The sequence below is a fragment of the Drosophila novamexicana genome, unplaced genomic scaffold (genome assembly GCF_003285875.2).
Source record: "Drosophila novamexicana strain 15010-1031.04,08,12 unplaced genomic scaffold, DnovRS2.1 tig00000108-arrow-pilon, whole genome shotgun sequence".
Lineage (NCBI taxonomy): Eukaryota > Metazoa > Arthropoda > Insecta > Diptera > Drosophilidae > Drosophila > Drosophila novamexicana.
Window position 1 is genome coordinate 2,589,818 of NW_020824772.1, and position 24,964 is coordinate 2,614,781.

The following is a 24,964-nucleotide window of genomic DNA, read 5'->3' on the forward strand; positions in this document are numbered from 1 at the left end:
GCTGGTGTTGCAAATTTGTTTTGTTTTGTTTTCTTTTTCAATTTGTTTTGTTTTGCGCAAGTTTAAAAGTATTTTTTGCTCTTCGTATATATTTAACTTTAGGCAACTGCTTGGTGTCTGTGTGTATCTGTATCTGGAGCTGTAGATGTCTGCATGTGTGTGTGTTGTGATTAAATTTTAAAATATCATATATTCCGTTTTAGGCGCTTGCTGAACAATGTTTATAGATACGCTTTAAAAAACTCACGCCTACATTTTCAAACATCATCTTCATCTTCATCTTCAACGTCTTCGTTTTGTTCTTGAGTTTAAAATTGGAAGTTTTGCTTGTTATTTGATTATAACTAATTTAATTGTTTATACATTTTTGTTATTATTTACTTAACTTTTTGTTTTACTTGAGATCTAGCAAAAAAAAAAATATATATATATCGATTGGAATAGACCGAAAGGAAAATTAAAATTTTACACAATTTCAACAAATGTTTTAGCCAAAAGTATCTTTTGTTCTCATATTTCATTTCGTATTGATGTTTGTCGTCTAGGAGGCATGGAGTTACAGTTAAATAATGCTTATTTATATATTATTATAGAGTTGCTAAATATGTGTGTGTTTATACGTTTCGATTTGCTATGAATCTGTGACAGCACTCTAATGTCAACTTTTAAGGACAAAAATCGAAAATAATATTTAGGAAAAGTTGTGTATGTAACTTGGAAGTTTCTTTTTAGTTTTAAATGTTAAATGTTTTTATTTGTTGTTGTTGTTGTTGTAAGTTAAATCTTTGAGGGCTGCTGCTAGACGCGTTGGCTAATTGATTTCGTAATTTAATTTCTTTGTTTTTTTTTTAGTTTTCGTATATATTAATGTTTACTTGCTTATTTACCGTTATTAAATTCCCTATAATATTATCGCTTGTAAAATTTATAGTTCCTATTAATTGTTTGTTAAACTGTGATGTCTGTGTGTGAGTGTGGGTGTGTGTGTGTGTGTCCTACTAATTCGTTGCTTCTCGATTGCAGCTATTCAGTTCATGGACTGCTGCGTTTTGTATCTGTAGCTGTAGCTTTAGCTTTAGCTGTATCTTGTATCTTTTGCGTGTATATTTTTTTTTTGTGCAATTTCTTAGCTCTACATAATTTATTTGTTGCTGGTTTTAATTGATTTCAAGTTACCTAAATTAGTTCAATTTAATCAGAAAGTCTTGCCAACGTGCAGCGCCAGACATTATATAATAATGCCACTTGCTGCTGCGCTCTAATTTTTAGTTTTCTTAACTCTCAATGCCAAACTATTTAATATTTTATTTATCTTTTATCATATTTTGTTTTTGCATTTGTTTTGTTTTTTTTTTTTTATAATTTCAGTCAATGTTTCTTCATTAAGCTTTGCTTCTGAATTACTTTTATCAATTTGATTAATTTTATCAATTTTTAGAGCTTTAATTTTATGTAATTTTTGAATTTCATTTTCTTTTGTTTTATTTACATTTGAAGGAAATTTCTTTTTTCATGTGTTTTTTCATTGTGGTTGTTGTTGTTAACGTGCAATTTCTCATACAATTAGGTTCCTATTTAATTTGCCGTTTGATTCGCGTTGTATACAAATAGTAGTAAAATGTTAATATATAATATTAGTTTGTTTGTTTTTCAATTTGGTTTTCGCGTTATGTATAAAAAGGTTGCTTAAGTTTTAAAAATCAATATACGAGCCTAACTGCACTATATACCGATATAAATAGATTATATACGTAGTTATATTTTTTCCCATTTTGTTTTTATATGCTCAATTATTGTTTCGATTTCAAGTTAAAAACGTATGCAGTTCTCGAATTTTAAAAAGGGGATTTTACATGAGTTTTTCTTTCATCTTTTGCCTTTAAAATATGTTTAGCATAATGCTCTAATTGTTATTTATATCATTATGAACTTGAACGAAATATGTTTGCTAAAATGCTGCGGCAAGTCTATAGATATATGCTATATATTTATATTAAATATTTTCTTCGGATTTATAGAGAGAAAGAGTGAGATGTGCAAAGCATTATCTAAACACAACGAAAAAAACATTTTCTTAAAGGGTCACATAAAGCCCAATTGCTAAATATAATTATGTTTTTCTTAATTCTTTTTTGTTATATAGGATTTATTGCTTTTTCAAGTTTTAGCTACGCTCGTTGTAGAGTTGGAAAAGATAAAAAGATACATATGCACACACATATGCATGTGTATTTATGCGCTGAGCGTTTTGCTGTATCTGTAGCTGTTATTGTTGGTGTGCCTTCTAAATTCCGTGTGTGTTTATTTTCATTTATTAACTGTAGCTGCTGTTATTTGTGGTTTTTTTTTAACTCCATGCCGAAAACGTATCCATATACCACTGTTCACCATTTGTGCCTAAGGGTTGCTGTGGTAGCGGTAAACTGCCCCAACTGCCGCCATTTCCTATTAAACCGCTCTGGTAACGTCGCTTAACATCTGCCGGATTTTGGTGACCTCCATCGAACTTACGTTTACCGACTACTGCAGTTGGTCAACAGGAATGCGTATGCCGTTGGTGTGTCAGCGTGTGTGTTTCGGTGTGTGTGTGTGTGTGTATGTTTTGAGTGTGAGTGTATGTGTTGTTTTTCATATGCGCGCGTGGGCGTGTGTTTTGGGTGTGGAACGGATTTAAAAAGAGAAAAAAGAGAGAGTTAAAATTGGTTGTTAATACTACAAATGGAACAGTTCTTTCATATTATTTCATGTTTTCTTTTTGGATTTTTTTTTTTTGGTTTTTTTTTGCTGGGCTATGGTTGAGCAGAGGGTTTATTTGGTTTTATATTTAGTTATTTTTTATAACTTTTTCGTTTTGTTAATAAATAAAATATAGTAATATACACACACAGATTTTTCGATTTTTTTATTAGGTAGCTCATTTAAATTGTTTTCTTTTTTTCTGCGTACAATTACACAACAAAATGTAGAAAAATCTTATTAATTGGACATAAACGTCGGGGACTTGTTATTTGTACACAAACATGACACAGATGTATGAGTGTGCGTGATAGTAGTGTGTGTGTGTGTGTAAGTGTGTGTGAGTGTGCGAGTGTGTGTGTGAGTGTGTGTGTGTGTTTATGTGCACGTGTAAGATAAAACATTGTACATGATATTATCGCTTTTTAAGCCACATGTAAGAATTAAGTGTATGAGGGGGTTGGGTGGGTGGTGGTGGGGGACAAAGTGTGTTTTCATTAAGTCATTTGGCCTTTTCCTTTTTTGCTTTTCTTGAATGGAGCGCTGTATCTTGAACACAATTCGCTGGCTGTGTCTTGTTCGCCTGTTAATTTGGAATTTTGCGTAAATATTGCATCGATTATGAAATAACGATATCTTCGTCGTTTAAAAATTCTTGAGTAATTGAACTGATCTGCCTTTTAGAAAAAAGAAAAAAAAAAATATTGAGAGGGAGAGAGAGTTTTGTGCGTGTGTGTGTGTGTGTGTGTGTGTGTTTCTCGAATAAGGATTTCGCAAAATCAGGCATATTGGTTGATTGTGTTTTATAATTTGTTTTCTTTTTTTTTTGTTTAGTTAGAGCTCCTCTTTTTTTCTTTCTTTTCGGTACGAGATGACTTGGACTTGCGTGAATGCTTCTTGGATTTGTGTGATTTAATTTTGTTACTTGAGGAGCTCTGACGCTTCAGTTTCTTGCTCGGCGAGCGACTCTCGTCGCTGCGCACGGAACTGACGACCGAGGAGCTACGCTTAGTTGCCCTCCATGTAAGTCTTGAGTGCAGATCCAGCTAGAAACAGATTATATTTGGTTTTTTTTCTATCTATTGTTTTATACAGTTTCGAGTGTGGTGTGTACATTAAAGCAGCTGAGTTAAACATATATACTTATATATGATTAAATGAAGCCGTTCTCTATTTAAGGAAGAAAAAAAAGCTTACAAAATGTGTATGGACAATACAAAATGTGGGCGCATATAAGTGAAGCGTGTAAACTAAAGATGCTGAGATGTTGAATTTATAGATATATATATAAGTATGTATGTAGTGTGTGCCACGCTTTTGCTTTGGCCAGTATGAATAGAGCTGGCGGCAAAAGCGTGCAACATTAGGGCACGTTTATATATATATATATATATGTATATGTAGCCATAATTATATTTATAACAAATTATATTATATTAAGTGTAAGTGTTTGTGTGTGTGTATAGTCAACACGAATCGATTAGTATTTGGTGTACAAAAAAAGAGTATATATATACTAGAATTTAACCAAATAAAAACATAAATGTACAGGTGTGTTGGTGTTATTTATTTATATATTTCATATATTTATATTATGTGTGTGTATAGAGGATATGGTTACTAATATTGAACGTTTTTGCTAAATAAAATGATTAGCAAAGCATGAACTTATTTATTTAATATGACAAATACATTTATATTATACTCAAAATTTAGAAAAATATATTTATTGTGCCAACGCATCAGATATTTGTTTCTAGATTTATGGTAACCAAAGTGTAAAAAAAAAATTATATACACGTACGTCAAATTTGTTTATTGTCTGGTAGCTGCTTCTAAGGGGCTAGAAAAGGGTGTATTTTCAGCTCTCCACTGACATTTGACAACATTATCTACCAGAAGTAGCAGGGGAGGGGGGGAGGGGGTAGGGGCGGGGCTTGGCGGTCTTTGTTAGGGTGATATATTTAAATACTAATCGATTCATAAACGTTTACACAGCAAGTTACATACATATGTACATAAACATATATATGCATTCATATAATTTGTTATAGTGGCTTTCCATATACATATTTGCAAGTGAATGTGTGAATGTGTGAATGTGTGTGTGTATGTGTGTGTATGTGTGTGTGTGTGAGTGTGGTGTGTGTGTGTGTGTGAGTGTGGTGTGTGTGTGTGTGTGAGTGTGGTGTGTGTGTGTGTGTGAGTGTGGTGTGTGTGTGACCTGCTTGCTGCTTTTGGCAAGCCCGAACTAGGAGCATGCAAGAATTGTAGCCTACATTTGAGCGCTGTCGAAATGATATTCAAAATGATGGCCAAAATCCAAAAGCAGCAGGAGGCAAAAACTACAGTAAGAAAATATATTTATAATTTAAATATATATGTATATATATATATGGACATTTAAAAGATAAATATATAAAGAGAAAATATTAATGAATTGGCAAAGTTGGTTGACAAAAAATTTACAACATTGAAACACGTTTACAAAATGCAAAAGGAAAAAGAATATTAATAAAAGTAAAAAAACACGACATTTAAGTGAACCTGACGATGCTCCCATAACAAGCTTTTTGGGTGGTTCAGACCACGTAAGATCGTCGGTTTGTACGATGTGTGTGTGTGTGTGTGTGTGTGTTGGTGTGTGTGTGTGTGTGTGTGTGTGGGCTGGGAGTATCATTTTACTTGGCTTTATTTATTAATTTATATGAATTTGTATTGTTATGCATTGAGGTTGTTTCTGTTGTTGCTGTTTGATGGTGTTCGTGTCGGTGGTTGTTGTTGCTGCTGCTGCTGCTGCTGCTGCAGTTGTTGCAATGTTGCATTTGAACGTTGTTTGGACTTTGGGTTTGATGGTTGTTTTGTTTTGTTTTGGTTTGTTGCTGTTGTTTTTTGTTGTTGTGGTTGTTGAGCTCACCTGGTAAATTTTGTAGCGGCTTGACGTGCTGGGTGCCAGGAGCGCTGGGACGCATTGGTGCCACCCCACGGACCCCCCCGGTTGCTGCCGGAGCCCCCTGAACGGTGGCCGCCCCCCGATGAGCCGCCGCCGCCTGTCCCACCGCCGCCACCGCTGGCGCCGCCTGTGGCGCTGGTTGGGCCCCCAGACGACTGATGCTGCCACGTTGGCCAACGGCTCGGCCACGCGGGACTGTGATTCCATGCCCACGGCCAGCCCCCTAGTCATGATCATCATCATCATCATCACCATCATCAACATCATCATCATCATGGCATGCATGCATGTTGTAGTGTGTGTGGGTGTGTATGTGTGATAGTGTGCATTTCGTGTTTGCGTGTGTGTGTGTGTGTGTGTATGTTGTGTGGTGTATTTCGATTCGATATATTATATTTATATTCCAGAGCGAGGCATTCCATATGATTCCATATTCAGATATTCCAGGTATTCGAGCGTTGGTTTTGATTTGTTTTTTGGTTCGATTTCGAATTTTTGCAGTTTAACAGTATTTTTTTTTACATAATATAAATTGTGTGTAAGATATATATAATATATATGGATCGCCAAGATAATTGTCAAATTTGGTCATTTCAAATGAAATTAAATTAAGCGAATAAAATACATTTGGATTTGGATTTGGAATTTAGTTGTCGAATGCAGTTGCAAATTTCGAAATTTGTTTTTAAGAGAGAAAAAGACGGTTGGGCAAAAATTGAATAGCGGGGATTTTGGGTTTTTATACAATCATTTTTTTTGGTTGGTTTTTGAATCAAAAAGTTTGTCGATAGATTTTTGGTTATGATTGGTCGTTGGTTGTTTGGTTGCATTAATTTATGGATATATATTTTTTTTTTTGGAATTTTGTTTGAATTTGACGAACATATATATAATTTTTTTTTGTTTTGGTTTGCAAAGTTTAGAAAATTTTTTGTTACCGAAAAACAAATGATTTAATCGTATATATATATATATTGTAATATAAATACATATATATATAAATAGTATATAACAAGAACATATATTAAAAGAAAAGAAAGAAAAGAAAAATCGAAATAAACGCGTTAGATTCTTGTATTTACATACAATAATATAAGTATGTAGATATTAATGTTTATATGTAGTAAATATGTATGTATGAAATTTACGTCTGATTGAGAAAAAATGCTAATTATATATATATATTTGTGTGTCTCTGGTGTATTGTCTTTGGTGTATACTAAATGTGCTCGGTTTGAGCAACAAATGCAAACTTTACTGTCTTTTGAATATATGTAATTTAGTACTTAACAAATCACAGAGCAAGAATTCAAGTGTCTATAAACAAAACGAGCTTCAGCTCAATTTATGTAGAACTTTTTTGTATAGCTTTCTGTTTGATTGCGATTGACACAATATCAAATAATTTACTAAATTTTTCGTAAACAATTGAAAAATAATTAAAGCATTTAACTAAAGCAATGGGCGTTTCTTAAAAGTATGCTATGTTATTGTTGTTGTAACTAAAAAGCATTTTAACTTAACTTAATAAATTTAACAATCTTTAAGAAGCACGGTGGAAAAAATGATAATTATTAATAAATAAAATTTAAAAAAAAAGCATAGCAATATAAAGCATTTAATGCAATTAAGGCAAAGTTTAATAAAAGCATAAAGCGCAGGATGTAACAATTCAATTTTGTTTTTGTTTGTTAGTTTCCAGGGCATAAAGCAAAGCGTAGCATAATAAATCATAAATTTGTTTCCATTGCTCAAATGTTGGCCAAAAGCTTTTGTGAGGGTCTGTGAGCTGTAGTGGGTGTTGGTGGTGGTGTTGGTGTGTGTGTGTGGAATGATGTGCTGCGCTGTGTTAATTGTTGTGGGTCGTGTGCAGTTGGCAGCATTTAACATGCAAATTTGGATTTGTGTAAATGAAAATATAAAAAATTTTCAAAATTAATGTTTAGCTTAAAAAGCAAAAACAAAATAAAACGCTGAAAGCAAAGCTCATTAAATTAAAAAAAAAAACAATCGACATCAGCTGAAAATGGCACAAGAGGAGCTTTATTACAGCAAACGACCTTTGCAAGTACATTGAGCTTTTCACGATGCCAATTTCAGCTTTCAGCACGAATCGCATAATAATGACACTGGCTGAAAATGACACATGGGCAGCTTTATTATAGTAATCGAGCTTTGCAAAGTGCATTGAGCTTTTCACGGTGTCAATTTCAGCTGTCAGCACGAGTCAAACGAAGTCGCTTTTCAAACTACATTTACGAATTCACGAATTACAATTCTACAGTAAATAGCTACTAGTTTTATCAATTGTATTTCTTAGTGCGTGTTGTAATTGTAACTGTTGGCAACGACTGTAACTGTGATTCCGCGAGACTAAGAGCATAATGAAACGGTTTAGAGCACGCACCATAATCACAGGCGAATTGGCCGAGCCACCTTGCTGGGATCTTGGACGCTGCGAGGCGTTTAGGGAGACGGCGCCGCCCCCCGAATTGTTAGACATGGCTACAGCAGCGCTGCCAACGCCGCCGGCAGCTCCATTGCCGCTGGCGGTATTCGGATAATCATAATAGCTGTATTCGCCTTCATAGGCGCGATAGACATCATCATAGTACGAATCAGCACCAAAACCGGGGCGAAATTCCGAATAGCCAAAATAATCATAATCGTAGTCTAGAATTTTGCACAATGTGGTTGGGGTAGGATTGTGGTTAAAGGTTTCAGGTTAATTAAGGAATAATTCGACTGTTAAATTGTGAGAGAGTGTGGGTGTGGGTGTGGGTGTGTGTGTGTGTGTGTGTGTGTGTGTATGTGCTTAAGGGTGTGTATGCATGTGTGTGTGTGTGAGGGTGTGGGAGAACCTGTCGTAGCTGCGTTTTACCAATTTATAACACGAATTGGGCGCGTTCTAAACGCTGATGGATAGTATATGGTGGGCGTGGCAGACACACATACACATTCGATACAAATGTAGGTTTAAGTAGATTGATGACTTGGATTACTTACCGGTGATAAAACATCAAACAGTATACAGGGTGCTTAACATTCGCTACACAGAGAACACAATTGCAACGTTTAATTATGATAAACACAGCTATGAACAACGTTTAGAGGTTAAGTCTAACTATGTGGTAGTGGTATTAGTAAGTTAGTTGTTGTCAGAGACTAAAGCATCTTGAAGATGTAGGAGGAGAGCCGAAGATAAAATGGAAAAGACAACGAAACGAATGACAACATCGAAAAGAAACGGACATGCAAACAAATTATGAAAATTTGATAGAAACAAAGGAGAGAAAGAGAGAGAGAGAGAGAGAGAGAGCATTGACATACAAAACTTGCAAATATGAATTATTTATGTTTAGCACAAATGTGAAAATGATAAATCAAAGTTTGGTTATGTGTGTGCGCAAATTGGTTTAATCATATGCCAATTGTCAATTGGTTAGTCTCAATCTAGCTGGATACTTTTGTACAAGACTGTGTAGGGTAGGTGGTGCTAGAGGGCGTTGTGTGTGAATGTGTGTGAGTGTGACTGTATGTGTGTGTGTGTGTAGTATTTGTATTAGTTGGGAGGGCACGAGCGTACAAGTTAGTGGGCAGCGCGCTTTCTAACCTTAAAATAACTAACTAAAATGAGAGAGACGATAAAAACGATAAAAGGTGTTTAATGAAGAACCAAATATTGTTAAGCTGCAGACCAATTAATTGCTTCTGTCTAGTTATGGTTAAACAACTTCAGTTGTTGGGGGTTAGTTTGCTGTGGCATTGTAGCAATACATTTATCTAAAATTTAACTAAACATTAAACCTAAGAAACAAGGTACCTCTCGATGGTTACACTCGTTGGTATTCGCAAAAAAAACTACGAAACTAAATCAAATTTTCGTTTAACAACATTAGATAATTCTTCGTTTAATATTCTGCGATTTCAGGTTTTCTCTCATTTTCGGAGCCACAGACATGTGCACTCGTTAAGTAGATATATATATATATATATATATATACACATACATATTTTTTTTTTTGATACTTGGATGAGAATCATCGATTGGGTTCACTTATTGGCGTATTTGCCCAACTTACCGTATTCACGGGGCATCGGTGTGCGCAGCGGCGGCATACGCGCCCCTGGTAGGCGCATGGGCGTTATGGACATCATGCTGGGATGTGTCGGCGACAGGTTTCTGTATGGAGACAATGTTTCAAATCTTTACATGGCAACCAATGGTCAGAGTGTTGGGTTTTAGTTTTGATTTTAGTTTTGGTTTTAGTTTTGGTTTTGGTTTTGGTTTGTCGTGTGATGGGAGGCAGTGAAGCAACAAACAAGTGGGATCGCCCATTTTGATCACGAGACGATTGGCGATTGGCAAGTCGCAATTGGCAATAAAAAGAAAGAAAATATAAAGTTAAATAAATTAAATGAATCGCATTCGGATTCGTTATTGTGGATAATGGCGACTTGAAAAGCAAACATTTCTCAAAATTTCAATTTTGAATCGAATTTCTTAGCCCAATTGTAAGCAAACATCTGTGCATGGGTTCATTTATATTTGATTTTTGAATTTTGCGCCAATTTTGCGTTGTGCTAGACAAGGATTGTAAGGATGTAATATGTTTATTGTAAATGTGTGTGTGTGTGAATATAAGCCCTGTACGAAGAATGACTCGTTGTGCTTTCACTAGACCAACGAGTGATTCGTTGTGCAATGAGTGATTCGTTTAAGTTCAAACGTAAACAACGAGTAGCTTCACGTTTGTTCGTTCGTACAAGGCTTTAAAATTGTGTGTATGTGTGTAGTTATCCAACTGGCAGCTGGAAGCACTTACCCAACGATTCCTGGACGCGCCTGCATCATTTGCATCATGCGTCGTTCGCGTGCGCGCAGAATTTCCTCCTTTTTCTTTTTGTCCGATGGTGGTTTGGCGAGTGAGACCTGTTGAATTAAACAAATGCCATATATAGATGAACTAAAGATGTGATTCAAATGGGATTTACCTCAATATTCGAGGCGCCGACCTCCTTGCCATTAAGGCCACGCATAGCTTCGACGGCGCTATCACGATCCTCAAAATGTATAAAGGCATAGTCTTTAATCTTCTTAACGCGTTCCACTTTGCCATATTGCTCGAATTGTTCCTGTTTAGAAGAAAATTTGTGAGTAAATTTGAATTAAATTGGGCTAATCGATACACTTACCTTCAGTTTATCCTCTGTAACGTCTTGCGTCAGATTTCGCACGTAGAGCACTTTAACCTTGGACATTGTTTGTTCATCCGGCTCCTCCTGTGGATCAGCCCAATCGACTATAATATCACATCCCCAAACCTGCAAAGCACAGAAGTTTTTCATATTGTATTTAACGTTTCGGGGGGGAGGATAGGGTTAAATACTTGCCTTAATTCTACCAGTGCCAAGTCTTCGTTTGGCCAATGAAGCCGCCTTGTGTGAATCGTATTCGAGAAAACAAAAACCGCGATTCTTTTTCTTGTCATCTGGCGAGCTGTAGATGATTACCTCGTAGAGGCCAGCTACAGATTTGTATGTATATTGCATTTGTTTTTTTTTTATAAATACAAAGGAGAATGCGTTAAATGAGTATTAAGATTTAAATAAATAATTACAAATTAATTTAAATTATCAAATGCAGTACTACGAAATAATGATTTGTTTCGCACACACACAAACATTTATATATTTATATGGAGATAAATACAACAAAAAAGTATTTGTATTGACAGCATTTTGGGGTGAGTACATGTGTGTGTGTGTGTGTAAGTGGCTGTGTGTGTGTATCTGTGTGATAATGACGGTATCAAGATCCGTACTTTGAAATATTGAATTAGATAATCAAATTAAAGACAGAAATGCACAAAATTTTACATGACAAGCGGCGTTTGTGCAATGTAAAATAATGCAAATTCCTGATCGTATAGATATTGAAATTTATCGTTTATACAGATGATTTTTGAAAACCAATGCCAACAAATTTCCTTACTTTTTTCAAATATTTTTGAATAAATTAATGCGCTAAGCTAAACGTATTTGGTGTGTATATATATATTATGAAGAGAGTTTCGCATAGTTATATACGTATATATAAAGATAGAGACAGAAACACAGATAGAGAGAGAGAGAGAGCGAGAGAGAAATAAAAGACACACTTAGAAGAAAAATTAAAAAAAAAAATGAATTTCTTTTGAACGCACATGGATTTCTTTTGTTTTTGTTTTGTACAAATTGCAAATTGTAAAAATAATATGGAAGGTATTGTAGAGCACACATTGAGCTTGGATACTTCTTTGGTGGATTAAACAAAAACAATAACAAGATAGTATACACTGAGAAAGACAGATATAGTAAGAAACACGTATAATAAACTGATTTTGAATTTCAATTGAGTTTCAATCGATTTGCTTCAATTGCAGCTGGGTCGCTTATAGAGACAGACAGCGAGAGAGAGAGAAAGAGAAAGAGAGAGAGAGAGTTACGAGTAAATGAGTTTTGGGGTGGGGAATTAACACGTTTACATTAAGTGTTTTCTCCAGTCATTACCATAGTTATATGATTGGCCAGAACAGAATTTATACGAATTGTATTATCCTAACCAAATTGATGGGGCTATTTGTGTGCGCGATTTGTCTTTAGCATATTGACAGACATAGTATGTGTCTGCACTAAAAGAAAAATTGTAACGCTTTCTTGGATTGTTTCAAAAATATTCAAAAATGTTTTTGGTTTTTTCTTTTTTTGGCAAATTGTTTAGCTACAGGTTTTCAATGTCAACAAATTGGGCACATTTATTACAAATCATAACCAAAGTGTAACAATTAATTTTTTGTTGTATTTTCTAGCAGTTAAATAGAGAAAAAGAGAGAGATAGGGGAAGAGATAGATAGCTCAGGCAAAAATTCTACAGTAGAAATTTTGCAGAGCTACTTTTTTTTTTTTATTTGATGGGATCGTGTGTGTGGCATGATGTTATAATTTTAAAAAGATATTTTTTTTTTAAAAGCGAAAATTGCAAAACAAAAATCCAATTAATACTTTGTTGCTGCTGCAGTTGTTTTCAATTCTGGCTGTCTGCAAGAATCGCCCCTAAAAAGTGAATGCCTTACGTACATTTATACCAATTCGCTGGAGGGGTGGGTGCCTGGGTGTTGGGGGGTGGGGAGTGTGTTTCATGATTTTGAAAAAGTTTTTGGTTGGAGGGGTTTTTGGTTTGGCTGATTTCATATTTGGTTTTGTTGTTTTTGTTTTGTTTTGGATCACTTACGTGCATGTTTAGAAAATTCCTCAATTAATTCGTCACGATCTCTATTTTTAGGTATATTGCCGACAAAAAGCCGGTGATTGTTAAATGATATCGTAACACCAATCTTTTTGCCTTTCCGAATTTCAAAATCATTTAGCTGCAATTGTTCAAAAGTTCACACAAAACAAAAGAAAATTTTGATTTGCTATGAAAAAATTTGTATCCATCGGTACAGCAACTTTTTTTTTGACTTTTCGGGTTTGGTTTTTTGGGGTGATAGATTATGGTTGTTTCTGTGTGAGTGTGTGTGTGTGTGTGTATACGTGTGTGTGTGTGTGGATGGGAGGCGAGTGTGCGTGTTGACTTAAATTTGTAAGTTCTAGACTAGCCTTAAAAATTCGTAAAGTTATTTATTATTCGTGCCAAATAAAAAGGAATTTATGAAATATTTAATAAGGTTTTTAGCTAAAAATTTATAATATTTCGTTGGTGAGTTTTATATTTATTTGCTTTTCACTACAGCTGCAAAAGTCATCCGTAGCCATTTTTTGCAGTGGGGGGGTCTCATCTTACCTTTTGAATGCATACACACACAATTACAAAATTTTGACACCAATTGTAGATGACCTTATGACCGTAAAACCGTAAAAAAAAGAAAGGTACCTAATTCCTATAAGGTGTACAACTGAAAATCATTTACGAAAAGAATATGCATTGCCTATGAATTTTGGAGTAATTTTTCAAACATTTTCATAATGTTTTCCATTTTGGTTTTTGTACGCAAAGTTAATGACTGGAGATTATATAATATAGTATATAGTATAGCATATAATTATATAGTTTGATAAAATATGAATGTCGTAAGCGTATGGCAAATCATATTTGTCAATGGATCAAATGGGCGTGTCTGCGAGTGCGGTTGTGGGTGTGGCATGTGGCATGTGGCATGTGGCATGTGTGGTGTGGCATATGGGCTGTGGGCGTATGAGTGCCACCCAAATAGGGTTTGAGCTGCTTAAAGTGCATCCATGATATGTGCGAGCGCATTTGAAAAGAGTTTCGGATTCGATTTGAGAAATGAGAGAACGCTTTGATTTGAATTTGAATTTGTACTGCATGTGAGCGGGCATTGGAATGGCGGATGGATATGTTGTTGGATGTGATGAAAGCATAGAAATGATTAAATAATAATATAATAATCAAACGAAAATAACCTGACCAGACCTGACCTGACCTAACCTTATTGATTGCCTGCCTGCAATTAGCCAATTCAGTTAAAGCCAATTGGATTTTTGTTTTTAAAGCCGATTTTTGTTTTGGAGCATTATAAAAGGCGCTTGGGAAAGAAAGAAAAGCAGCGACCTTTCATAGAGCTCCGTAGTTGAGAATTTTAAATAGTTCAATTTCGTTTCAATTTACCTGTAAGTTTACCAAATTCCTCTAAAATTTCATCTTTGCCTTTTGACTTGGGTATATTGCCTACGAAGAGGCGCAGATTCGGTACGCTTATATTTATTTTCAGACACTTGCCGGGTTTTATTTCGTGATTATCGAGCTAAATTGTGGGTGGGAAGGTAAAACGATTTTTAATACCAATTCAATTGTTAATCATAATAAATAAAAAATGCAAATCATAAACAAATAACTCAGCAAGAATTTTGTAAAAGGAATCAAAAATAAATTCGGATACCGTTCGGCGGGGGCTTTTAGGGATTCGGGTTGCGGTTGGTCGGGGGCTTTTTGAATCAAAACAAAACGATAAAATATTTAAGAATAACCAAATAATGTTTTATAATTTTGTATTACCAATTTTGAAATGTTTTGCAGAGATTGTTCGAGTAGCGGCAATTTGAAATATTTGAAATATTAATGTAAAAGGTTTAGTTAGTAAGAGTTCTGTTAGATTTGGTTAAATTATATTGCAAGCTCTGCAGAGTTCTTAAAGACTGGATCGTTAGTATAGTACTTAGTAAAGGACATGCTCGGATTGCTTTTCTTCTTCTTCAATAAAACCAGACAATGAAAATGTACCCCTACAAAATTGATAGTCGATATATAATCTACGTTTTATATGCTAGAGCTACAAGTTGACTTAAGGCTAAGAACAAATTTCAAAATTATAAGCGAAATTAAAGAGGGGGACTCAACGGGTTGTACATATTTGCAGTTCAAATATTGTATATATGTATCGCAGAGAGAACTCTTTTCAAATTTGCAAAATTTCGTTTATCGATCAACACTATCGATCTCTAGTGCAATGTACTTTCGAATCGCGTAACAAAATTATATATCTATATATAATTCATAAAAGGACATGCATATATAACAGGTTACAGATAGATTTGTAGAATAGGCACAGCGTAAGAGTAAGAGCGTTAGCGATAAAGATTAGGGCAGGCGATTTTTTAAGTAGCAACAATAAAGATTTTCTTCATTTTAGTTTGTTTTGTCTCAAAGCGCCAAATCGGGATAATTCTGGTTGTAGTTGTTGGAGTTGTTGTTTGTTGTTCAAGTTGAATATATCATCAAATCGTTCGAATTTTGGTGCTTTAAACTAAAAGTTTTCGATTGTAGAATTTGGGAGCAAGCGGCTGTGTTGAGGACCAAAACATTTTCGAATCGGTACTGTTTCATTTTTTTTTTACCTACTATACAGAAATTTTGATAAATATATTATATATATATATATATATGTTAAGTATATAGTAGTTTAACACAAAGCGCTTTATGTACGGACAGTGTTTTTGCTGTTTGGGGTCGAGGGGGCCGGGGGAGACAGTTGGATGGATTGATATAGTCAAGGTTGGCTTAAATACCTGTCGCACAGCATTGACGGCTGCCTCGCGATTTGTGAATGTGACAAATGCGTAGCCACGATTTGTACCAGTCATGGGGTCCATCATGAGTCTAAGGTCCCAAATGGTGCCGCAATTCTCGAATAGCGGTATTAGCTCGTCCTCAAACATATCCTTGGGTATTTTGCCACAGAAAACTTCGCAGCCATTGCCGGGCACATTGCCCTCCCAGTTGGGTGGCGGCCCGCCGTATTTGCGTTGTCCTGCAAGGGTCAAAAATAAATATATTATAAATAAATGCAAAACAAGGACTTGTGATAGTTTTTTTCATACCTGTGGTCACGTCCAATGTGTAGCCAGTACGCTCCAGAATCTTTTTGATCTTCTCTTCATCCGGCCCCTTTACCTGTATGGAGCTGGCGGTTGCGGGCACACCTTGCTGACTGGCGCGACTCTTTTGACGATAGGTTTTCATGACCCCACACAAGTAGGCAGACTTATTTGACACATGCTCCAAATTTGACTCGAGGAACTGACTAAGCACATTCAAGGCACCATCAACGGGAAACTCCTTGAGCGCGTCCAGCGCGCGCTCATCCAGCTCGGCGTGGGCAAGTTTGCCAGTTTTGTAGATTTCATCCAGTTTGCCGGCGACCTGAGCAGCAAATATGCGGCATTATAATAAACGAAAACAGCTTAATCTGGCTTCAATTTTAAGGTACCTTCTTGTCCAGACCGTACTCCAGCAGCTTGGGATAATCCTCTGTACGTTCGCCATCGCCACGGTCGTCGGCTTTCTGGTTAATGTCATCTAAAAGTTCGCCATTTCCTTCCGCCATTTCTGAAAATGAGAGCAAAACATTTTAGTAAAAGCTTAAATGCGAGACGCGTAATTATTTATGCATTCAAGTCGAACAATGAACATCCGTAAAAAATGCGAGCAGCAAGTCGAAATAGGTCGCGAGTAAAATTCGCACGCATCGCACGCACCAGAGAGCGCTAGACAACGTTAGTGGGAGAAAGAGCGAAAGAACAAAAAAAAAAACAACAAAGTTGTGCCAAAAAGTTTATTGACCTCAAACAAACGCATGTTGCGGCCTGATCAACAGAGTGGGAGACAGAAAGGCAGAGAGTACGCAACGCACGCACAAATTAGTGCGTGCATGACAAAGCTTATCGGCAAAGGCGAGAATGAGAGCGAGAGCGAGAGCGAGAGAGTATTTGACAAAAGCAAAAGGTAAACAATAGAAAAAAGAGGCGCGTTTGCGAATTGTGCGTGTGTGCACGAAGTACGGATAACCGAAGTCCCGATTGCGGGACTCACGAACTGACCGCTGGCCGGCACACGCGTGCATGACGTATTCGGAGACGGTGACGATGACAGTTCGGTGTGTGTGCGCTTGTGTGTGTGTGTGTACACGTTAATCAATTGTGTGTCATTAGGACGGCGGCACCGTAAAACTGGTTGTATGGTAACTGTACGGAAAAAGAACGCTGTACGTATGTAAATGTGTTTGTATGTATATAGTATATCAATTACACTTGTCAGCCGGGTTCATTTACATATATATTTATATGTATATGCAATATTATGTGCAATGCAAATGTTTGTTGTGTCACTGTGCAGCTGCTACTGGGCTAGTCATAATGAAAATACCAAATTGGCACCCGTTGCCAAGTGATTCAAACACACACATTCATATTCAGTTGCCAATCTTATCAGCAATAAATTTGCACATATATTTTTACTTGATGTATGTATGTGTGTGTGTGTGTGTGTGTGTGTGTGTGTGTGTGTGAGCGTTTGCTCAAACTAAAGCGAAATACACATTCTTTGTCCGCAAACACAAAAAGAAAAGAACTACGGAACGCGCATATTGCGTAACGAAGTGAAAAAAAAAAATTGATCGCAACGCGAGAGAATGAGAGTGAAATGCCATGGAGAGCGTGGGCCGTGGTGACGAATGGGGGAGTGTGTGTATGTGCATGTGTATGTGTGTGTGTGTGTGTGTGTGCATGCGCAAGTGTGTGCGCGATTCGCTCATAATTCGCATTTACGTACATATTGCAAATATTTTCAGCGCTGCTTTTTGTTTGTTGCTCCGCTCGCCAAAGCTCTCACCCAGTTTAGCTCTCTCGCTCTCGCTCTACGCTTGGCTATTGCTATTGCTATTTCGTTTTATGTTCGCAGTTTTTTGTCTGTCGTTCATCGGCATGACATTGAAAAAAATTGTGTATTTGTCGTTGTTGTTGTCGTTACTCACTTGCGCCCCGAGTTTGGGGCTTAATCTCATAGTTTTTGTTCACAGTGGCAGCTGGTGATGTTGCCGCTGCTTCTGCCGTTCCGTTGCCGCTGGATCTGCGTCCGCCTATAAGGACGCTGGTGCCAGCGGCAACGCGCTGGGTAACGTTAACCAGCATCGCTAAAGCCAATTGCAAACGAATAAACAAACAAATTAATTCCAGACGATTTGAAATTTACTTTATGAAATTAAAACTTTAGAAGCTTTTCGGAAAGGAATTTTGGTTTTTTCACTTGAAAATTCCGAAATGTTTGGCCCACGTCTAATTTTTCACAACTGGGAAGAAAAACTGATTTGATAGCCAACTAACAATGTCAAATCGTGCAAAGCCTACTTCAAAAGCATTACACACGTGCCGATATCGATAAATTGTTCAACACCCTGACAACCCTGCCCCAACAATTTACAGTTTCAACCTGGCAAATTTACAACTACTGCAGTGTGAATATGTAAAGCGGAAATATGCAAATGAAGCGGATATTGGGTCACATTGTTTTGCAATGTAGCCCACAACAATGACCAAAATGCAGTCAGCCAGCAACAGGACCTACTCCCAAATGTGCAGACTATTGGGCGTGCATTGTTTGCCCCACATGGCAGAGAGCGTGCGCCAAGCGCTAATAGATATGCCCCATTGTTTTACAATAGGCAGGCGCTAAAGTGCGAGCAGTGCTGCCAATGCCAAACAAAATTTCAAGCTGTTGTCAAATGCAACTCTGCAAAAGTCCCTTATATGCGAGAAAAGTCGCGAGAGCTTACATTTGGTCAAGCTGAATCTTTATCATCCTAGAAATAAGCCCGCAGTTGTCGGTAGGAGTGAAAATATGTAAAATTGTGTAAAACTGACACGTATAATACCTAAAGCTAGAATGCACATGGTTACGTTTACATATTTTGCACGGGCTTCTTCCATTACATGTGACATTCATAACGGTATTCATAGCCCAACACTCGAGCTAACCCTTAGGCACAATACACACACACACACACTCACACACACTCTGCCGACCTCTGCACATTCAATTTGCAAATTTTTCCACATTTGTTTTTTTCTCTTTCGTATTTTTCGTGCTGTCTCTGAACATCATTTTTAATGCATGTTTGTTGTGGCAACGGGCTGTGTTTGCAGTTTCATTTCAAGTTCCGCCCTGGGTTGTTGGCGCTGCACAAATGCATGAAATATACACACACACACAAAAAAGGGAATTTGCATGGCTGGTTGTTTTTTTTTTGCAGCCGCCTGGTGGTAACTACCTCAATAAACTTTATGTTGTCGCCGGGACACGTAAACAACGGGACCAGCTCACCAGCTCGTGTTAGTTACCTCTATTGCTACGCCATGTTGCACCCCTAACTGCAGCGGGGGCTGGGCTGGGCTCTGGGCCAAGAGATAATGCCTGGTGTAAGGTTAGTAAATCAGCGATATGACAAATGCCTTGCGCGTCCATTTTAATGCAGCTTTCAATAACAGACAAAAGAAAATCAAATCTGCTGATAAAGCGAAATAAATCGCTTTTCACATTGGCCGCAAAGCGGGCGACGGCACTAGACTTTACGCCGCCGCCGCCGCCGCCGTTGTCTGGAACTGGAATTACAATGCAGTTGTATGCCAGACAGGGTGACCTGCGGGCTAGCGGAAAGGGTTGACTGAGGTCTGGAGCTGCTGCTGCTGTAGCTTCTGTTACGGGGGGTTGCTTGTTTTTGCCAGCTAACAAATGACAGTTAAAGCAAAAAGTCCCCAATTACACGAGCTGAAAGCCAACCATGAGCTTTTGCCTAAAAGTCTATGCTTGCAAAAGGGCAAAGCTCGCAGGAAGCTTCCATGTGCTTTTTAAAAAGGATCTGAAAACAGCAGAGTAAAACTTTCAAGAGCTTTCAATGATATTTTTGCCAGCAAAAAACAATCCATAAAATAAGCTGAAAGTCCCCGCAGTAGAGCAACGGAAGTAATTTGACCGCCTTAAGGATTAATGAGCTTTCAACTAAAAGGACATCCGAAGCTCGCTTAAGGCTTTCATGTGCTTTTTTAAATTTGTTTGACAGCGCATTGTTCAATTTTAGTGTCCGACCGGCATTAAAGTTTGCTTAAAATCCAAGAAGCAGCACAAGGGGACGGTGCGGAGTGCAGAGTAGAGGACAAGCCGGGGGCTTAGTGGCCATTTAAATATTATTGCCATGAACGGCGACAACAATGAAGGCAGTCCCGGCATCGGAACTGAGAATGAACGGGGAGTGTGGGGCTGAATATTGATTTTCTGCACTTGCATATAGAGCCGGCAGCTCCTGTTAAGCAATGGGGCAGCGCAACCCTTTGGCTCACACCAGGCAGACGCCGGCCAGATAAGCCACCCGGACCGGACCGAGTGCCATAAGCCGATTTAAGGCATGAAAATAGCTGCAAGTAGTTGCAACTGCAGAAATGCCACTCGAAACGCAACGCGGCGAGTCCCGAGGGGAGCCCAGCGGAAGTGTGGCAATGTTTGCTGTAATTTATGGCCAGAGTCGTATGAGGAGCAGAAGGGGCGCAGGAAGGGTCGATGCGGCCGCATAAGTTTGTAGAAATTAATGCCATTGCGACATTGCAGCCGAAGGGCTCTACGTAAGGTAAATTAGAAAGGGGAGCAGAAAAGCAGCAAGAGAATGCGATTTCTTTTAGTTTATGGTAAACACACAAAATGAAATTCTCATTAAGCAAATGTGAAGTCTAAGGAAGCCAGACAGGACAACGAGCACACGGGCGGGCGGAAATCTTACAAATGCAACAAACAAGACTTGAAATTGTATATTATGTTGAGCTGAGGTTTATAGTTGGATTTGACTCAAGATGACTTGCTTTACTTCCTTATGAAAAAATATTTAATATTCTTACAGTTTTTGCTCTTTGCTCATTCACCATTTTGTTTGCGGTAAGACTCAAATTCGTGAAAATCGCGTAGAAAGGTTCTGTCACAATAACAAGCTTTATATTTGCAGTCTACATTTATCATGGAAGCAGTTGGCAACCTGTTCCTTGCCGGACATTTCCCGCAGGGCTTGAGCTTGCCAAAAGCCGTATTATTCACAATCTTTTCCTGTTTCCTGGCAAACTATTCTCAGCACTTGCCTTTAGATATATGTTGCCAAGAAACCCAATCAGGCGGCTCCGTTCGGCCGCTTGCTGCAAAATGTTTACACCAGCCTCTTTTGGCAGCCGTAAAACTTTCAATATTTGATGCACAAACACATACACACTCAATTCTGTGGCCAAAAAGCGCAGGACACGCTCCACGATGCTCAACGAGCGTCAACAAATAAAGGGGGCTGAGCGAGAGGGGGGAGGGTGGCAGAGCCACATTCAGTCACGTGTAGCGGCCTGGCCAGGCTGTAAAAAAATTGACTGCAATGCGGCTAAGGGAATGCTGGGCACGGCACGGAATCGTAAAGGATCTGGTAAGGGGGATAAGGAGTGCGCAATAGGGCGGTGGGGTGAGATGGCACAACAGTTGCATGCAACGAACATTGTCTGTGATGTCCGGAGTGTATTTGTATTTGTGCAGTGGAAGGCTGGCAAAAAAGGACAATGTGCCGGCAAACACATAAAGGAAGGCGTCGACAGTAAGAGCGAAGGGGGGGGGGGGGGGGGGGTTCCTCACTTCGACAAAAATAACAATGCATTTTAATATACACACAAAGATCGAGACAGTAGGAGAAAAATGGAGCACACATAAAGGATTAGGGAAAAAGTTCGTACACTCTGTTGCTGAGCCGGAAAACGGGTATATTTGTTGTAAGCTAGTAATTTCCTTAAGATTGGACACCAGTGTAACTGTTTGTTCAGTTCACGGTTCGAACCCCATCGAAACCGGACATTGATGGTTCGAGCCTTTGCTCCAACATTGCAGCCTAGCTGCAGAGCATCCAGTAGTCGTGCTGCGCCGCTTTTCCTCATTTCCATTTAGGCAAAAAAAGTGTGCCCACCCAGCGAGCAAGCCGGAAACGTTTGTGCATCGCGTAGCCAACAAGCCAAGCTCCACTCGCGCCGCTCCCCATTTTGCAGGCTAGCAGCAAGGACCCGGCCAAGTTTTGTGCGCCCTTAACAACGGGGGCATAGTTTGCCATTCATGGCGAATTAGAAAAGTGCCGGCAGCAGGCGCCGCTCAATACCAGAGCGCCAGTGTGGGGGGCTATACTTGACTCCGGGTGTATCTAGCGTTTTTTATATAGCATATTTTATTTGCGAAATTAGGCTGAATGCTTTTGACAGGCAACGTGCCGGAGCAGCCCGCTGTGCCCCGCTCGAGGACATAGCGCCTGCAATTGTGGCAGACGGTGCCTGGCACCGTCAACGAGCACACACACGCACACACACAATCCGCTGATTGCATGCCGGTTGTGGCAGTGTCATGAAATGCCTTGTTGCATAAATTGTGCGCCGCACGAGCAAATTACAGTGCAGAGCCAAAGAGATGCACATGTGAATCAAGTTATGGATTTTCTTTTATATACAAATGCATGAGCTGATCACTTGGAGTCTTACTTAAGAGATATCCTTTAATTTGGACAACATTCGGCATGACAATTTGCTTGCAAGTTTTCCTCTCAACTTTTTGCTGTCAAACTTTCCAAAAATAATAAGAAGCAGAAAAGCAACATTACAAGCCAAATGAAAAGTCGAATGCAACAAAAATAAAAAACGAGGCAAAGCGACAAATGCGGCCAGGCAAAAATAAAAACGTGTTTGCCGGCAACGAACTCGCCGTGCCCGCCGGCTCCAACATGCGTGCTGCATGCCTCCCGCCATAATGCAACACCCAACTGCAGAGAGGCTCCTCGAACTCCCTGAGCCCCCACCGTACAGGGGTGGGGAAGGGGGAGGTGAAGTCAAAGCAGAAACGGAGAAAACATGGCGAAGCGCCAAATTATCCACACATGCCGACAACAACGGAGGCGAGGACGAGGCGGTTGAAGAGGACGTGGTTGAGGCAAGCCAAGGCAGTGGGAAAAGAAACGGAAACAAGACAAGAACTGCAAATAATTGCAGCTGTACCTTTCTTCTATTTATCTGTCTCACTTACACGCTTACTAGCTCTCTCTTTCTCTCTCTCTCTCTGCGAGTGAGCGCATTGCAATCGAAAGCTTTTGTCGTCTGACAATGCAGCCGAGCTTTTGGCGCTCAATGCTCTCTATCTCTCGCTCTCTCTGCATCCCCATGCCCCGCATTGCATGCAACGCGCCGGCCGGTTTTCGCTTACTTTTCACATACATTTATGCGCATACATCTGTGTGTGTTGTGTGTGTGTGTATGTGTAAAGTTGCCTATGTAGCAGTGAGTTTCTGTTTTGTGGTCTGTGTGGACGCCATTTGGCTGACACGTGGCTGACGTGGAGCCCAGCAAAGGGCAGCTACACGAAAATGCAAGGTAACAACAAAAGTGGCTAGAGGGTGCAAAATCAACTAGCTTTAGACAGGCGCAAGGCAACAAACAGAGGAAGCAGAGCTAAAACCAAAAATCAGAACCAAAGTAAAGGAAAGGAAAGCAAAAGGCGACGCAAACCGGTTTCATACAGACCAACTAACCAACAACAACACACAAACACACGCAAACAGAGCAATGCGGAGCAACTTTGTCTGGACTTTTCTTTATTTTAAGTTCACTTTTAATGATTTGTGCCGTTTGCGGCGGCGGCGGCGGCGACGGCGGGCGATGCAAAAGCAAAAATCAAAATGGTGGACATAGCAGCATGCGACTGCGACGGCGACAGCGACGTCGGCCGCGCTGCTACTAGCAACGACACAGCGGCTTTTAATGCGATTGTGACGATGTTAAATGCATTGCTCACAAACTCACATGCACGCACACACAGACAAATGCTCAGACAAGCACAGCGTCGCAGACTAAAAAAAAAATTGTAGCCCCGTCAAAGCTGCATGGCTGGGTGTGTGTGTCTGTGTGTGTGTGTGTGGGGCCGCTTTTGTTATGGCGACGCCTGTGCGTGTGTGCTCGTTGCAGTGTTGAACAACGCAGACTGTGGGGCGTTGATGTTGTTATTGTCGCCAAGCTTTGCTTCTAATTGCCTTTTTGCATATAAGCGAAACACCTGAGCACGCACATGCATATTTACATACATACATGCACATAAATCCATATCGTTTCATTTCACGCCACACATGTCAGCTGTTTGGTTTTATAAATATCTGCACACACACATTCATCTTATATATGTACATACATATATTTAAAATGTTGCTGTCTAATGTTTGCACTTAATTGCACACACACACATACGCACTTTTGCATTTGGGGCCTCTCAAGAAATGCCGTCGCTGGCTGCTTGTCGCGCCGTGTGCTTTTTACTTACACACACATTCACAACACTGGTACTTGATATGGATGTCTTGTTGTTGTTTCTGCTCGTAGGTGTATGTGTGTGCAATCTGCAGCGGCAAATTTAAAGCTTAGTAACTTTTATTTGGTTTACCTTTTCAATTTGTTTTGCACTAAATTTCACAAAAATTCACTTGTATGCACTTTAAACTAGATTTCGTTGTGTTTTTGTTTATATATATATAGATTTTATAGCTAGCTCCTCTGCATTATACTTTTATATAAATATAATTTGTATATTATTTTATTTTATTTTATTTATTTATGAGATCACAGTGGCCGTGCCGTTCCGTTCCGTTAGCATTTCGCATGCCGCGCGCGCTCTGCCTACATAACTCAGTGCACCTAGTATACGTGTGTGTGTGCTTGTGTGTGTGCTTGCGAATTCTCCAACGAGCATCAAATAAAAATACATGCATGTGAGTATGTATGTATTTGCATTTGTATTGTGTTGTATATAAATACAAATTGAACTCTTTGTTCTATTTTGATTTTGATTTGATATAAATTGCCGCACTGCACAACACAGTTGAATTTCTATTGCTGATTTCCGATAATTTA

The 24,964-nt window shown here is 38.7% G+C and overlaps 1 protein-coding gene across 5 annotated transcripts in view; it reads right to left on the reverse strand.

Annotated features, from left to right (window-relative positions):
* Positions 1 to 3,554: 3,554 nt before the first annotated feature.
* Positions 3,555 to 24,964, reverse strand: part of LOC115757732 (heterogeneous nuclear ribonucleoprotein Q) — a 45,550-nt gene continuing 24,140 nt past the window's right edge. For 2 of the 5 annotated variants that reach the window (XM_030698112.1, XM_030698110.1), the window contains 12 exons: positions 16,459 to 16,577; positions 16,070 to 16,391; positions 15,758 to 15,999; positions 14,361 to 14,496; positions 11,084 to 11,217; positions 10,886 to 11,014; positions 10,685 to 10,825; positions 10,516 to 10,622; positions 9,772 to 9,896; positions 8,097 to 8,362; positions 5,654 to 5,912; positions 3,659 to 3,782 (listed from right to left, as the gene is read on the reverse strand). In XM_030698112.1, the coding sequence (XP_030553972.1) occupies positions 3,745 to 3,782; positions 5,654 to 5,912; positions 8,097 to 8,362; positions 9,772 to 9,896; positions 10,516 to 10,622; positions 10,685 to 10,825; positions 10,886 to 11,014; positions 11,084 to 11,217; positions 14,361 to 14,496; positions 15,758 to 15,999; positions 16,070 to 16,391; positions 16,459 to 16,577 (2,018 nt within the window). In that variant the 3' untranslated portion in view covers positions 3,659 to 3,744. Of the gene's footprint in view, positions 3,783 to 5,653; positions 5,913 to 8,096; positions 8,363 to 9,771; positions 9,897 to 10,515; positions 10,623 to 10,684; positions 10,826 to 10,885; positions 11,015 to 11,083; positions 11,218 to 14,360; positions 14,497 to 15,757; positions 16,000 to 16,069; positions 16,392 to 16,458; positions 16,578 to 18,000; positions 18,293 to 24,964 lie in introns of those variants that run through there. The other 3 variants (XM_030698108.1, XM_030698109.1, XM_030698111.1) reach the window with 3 other exon arrangements.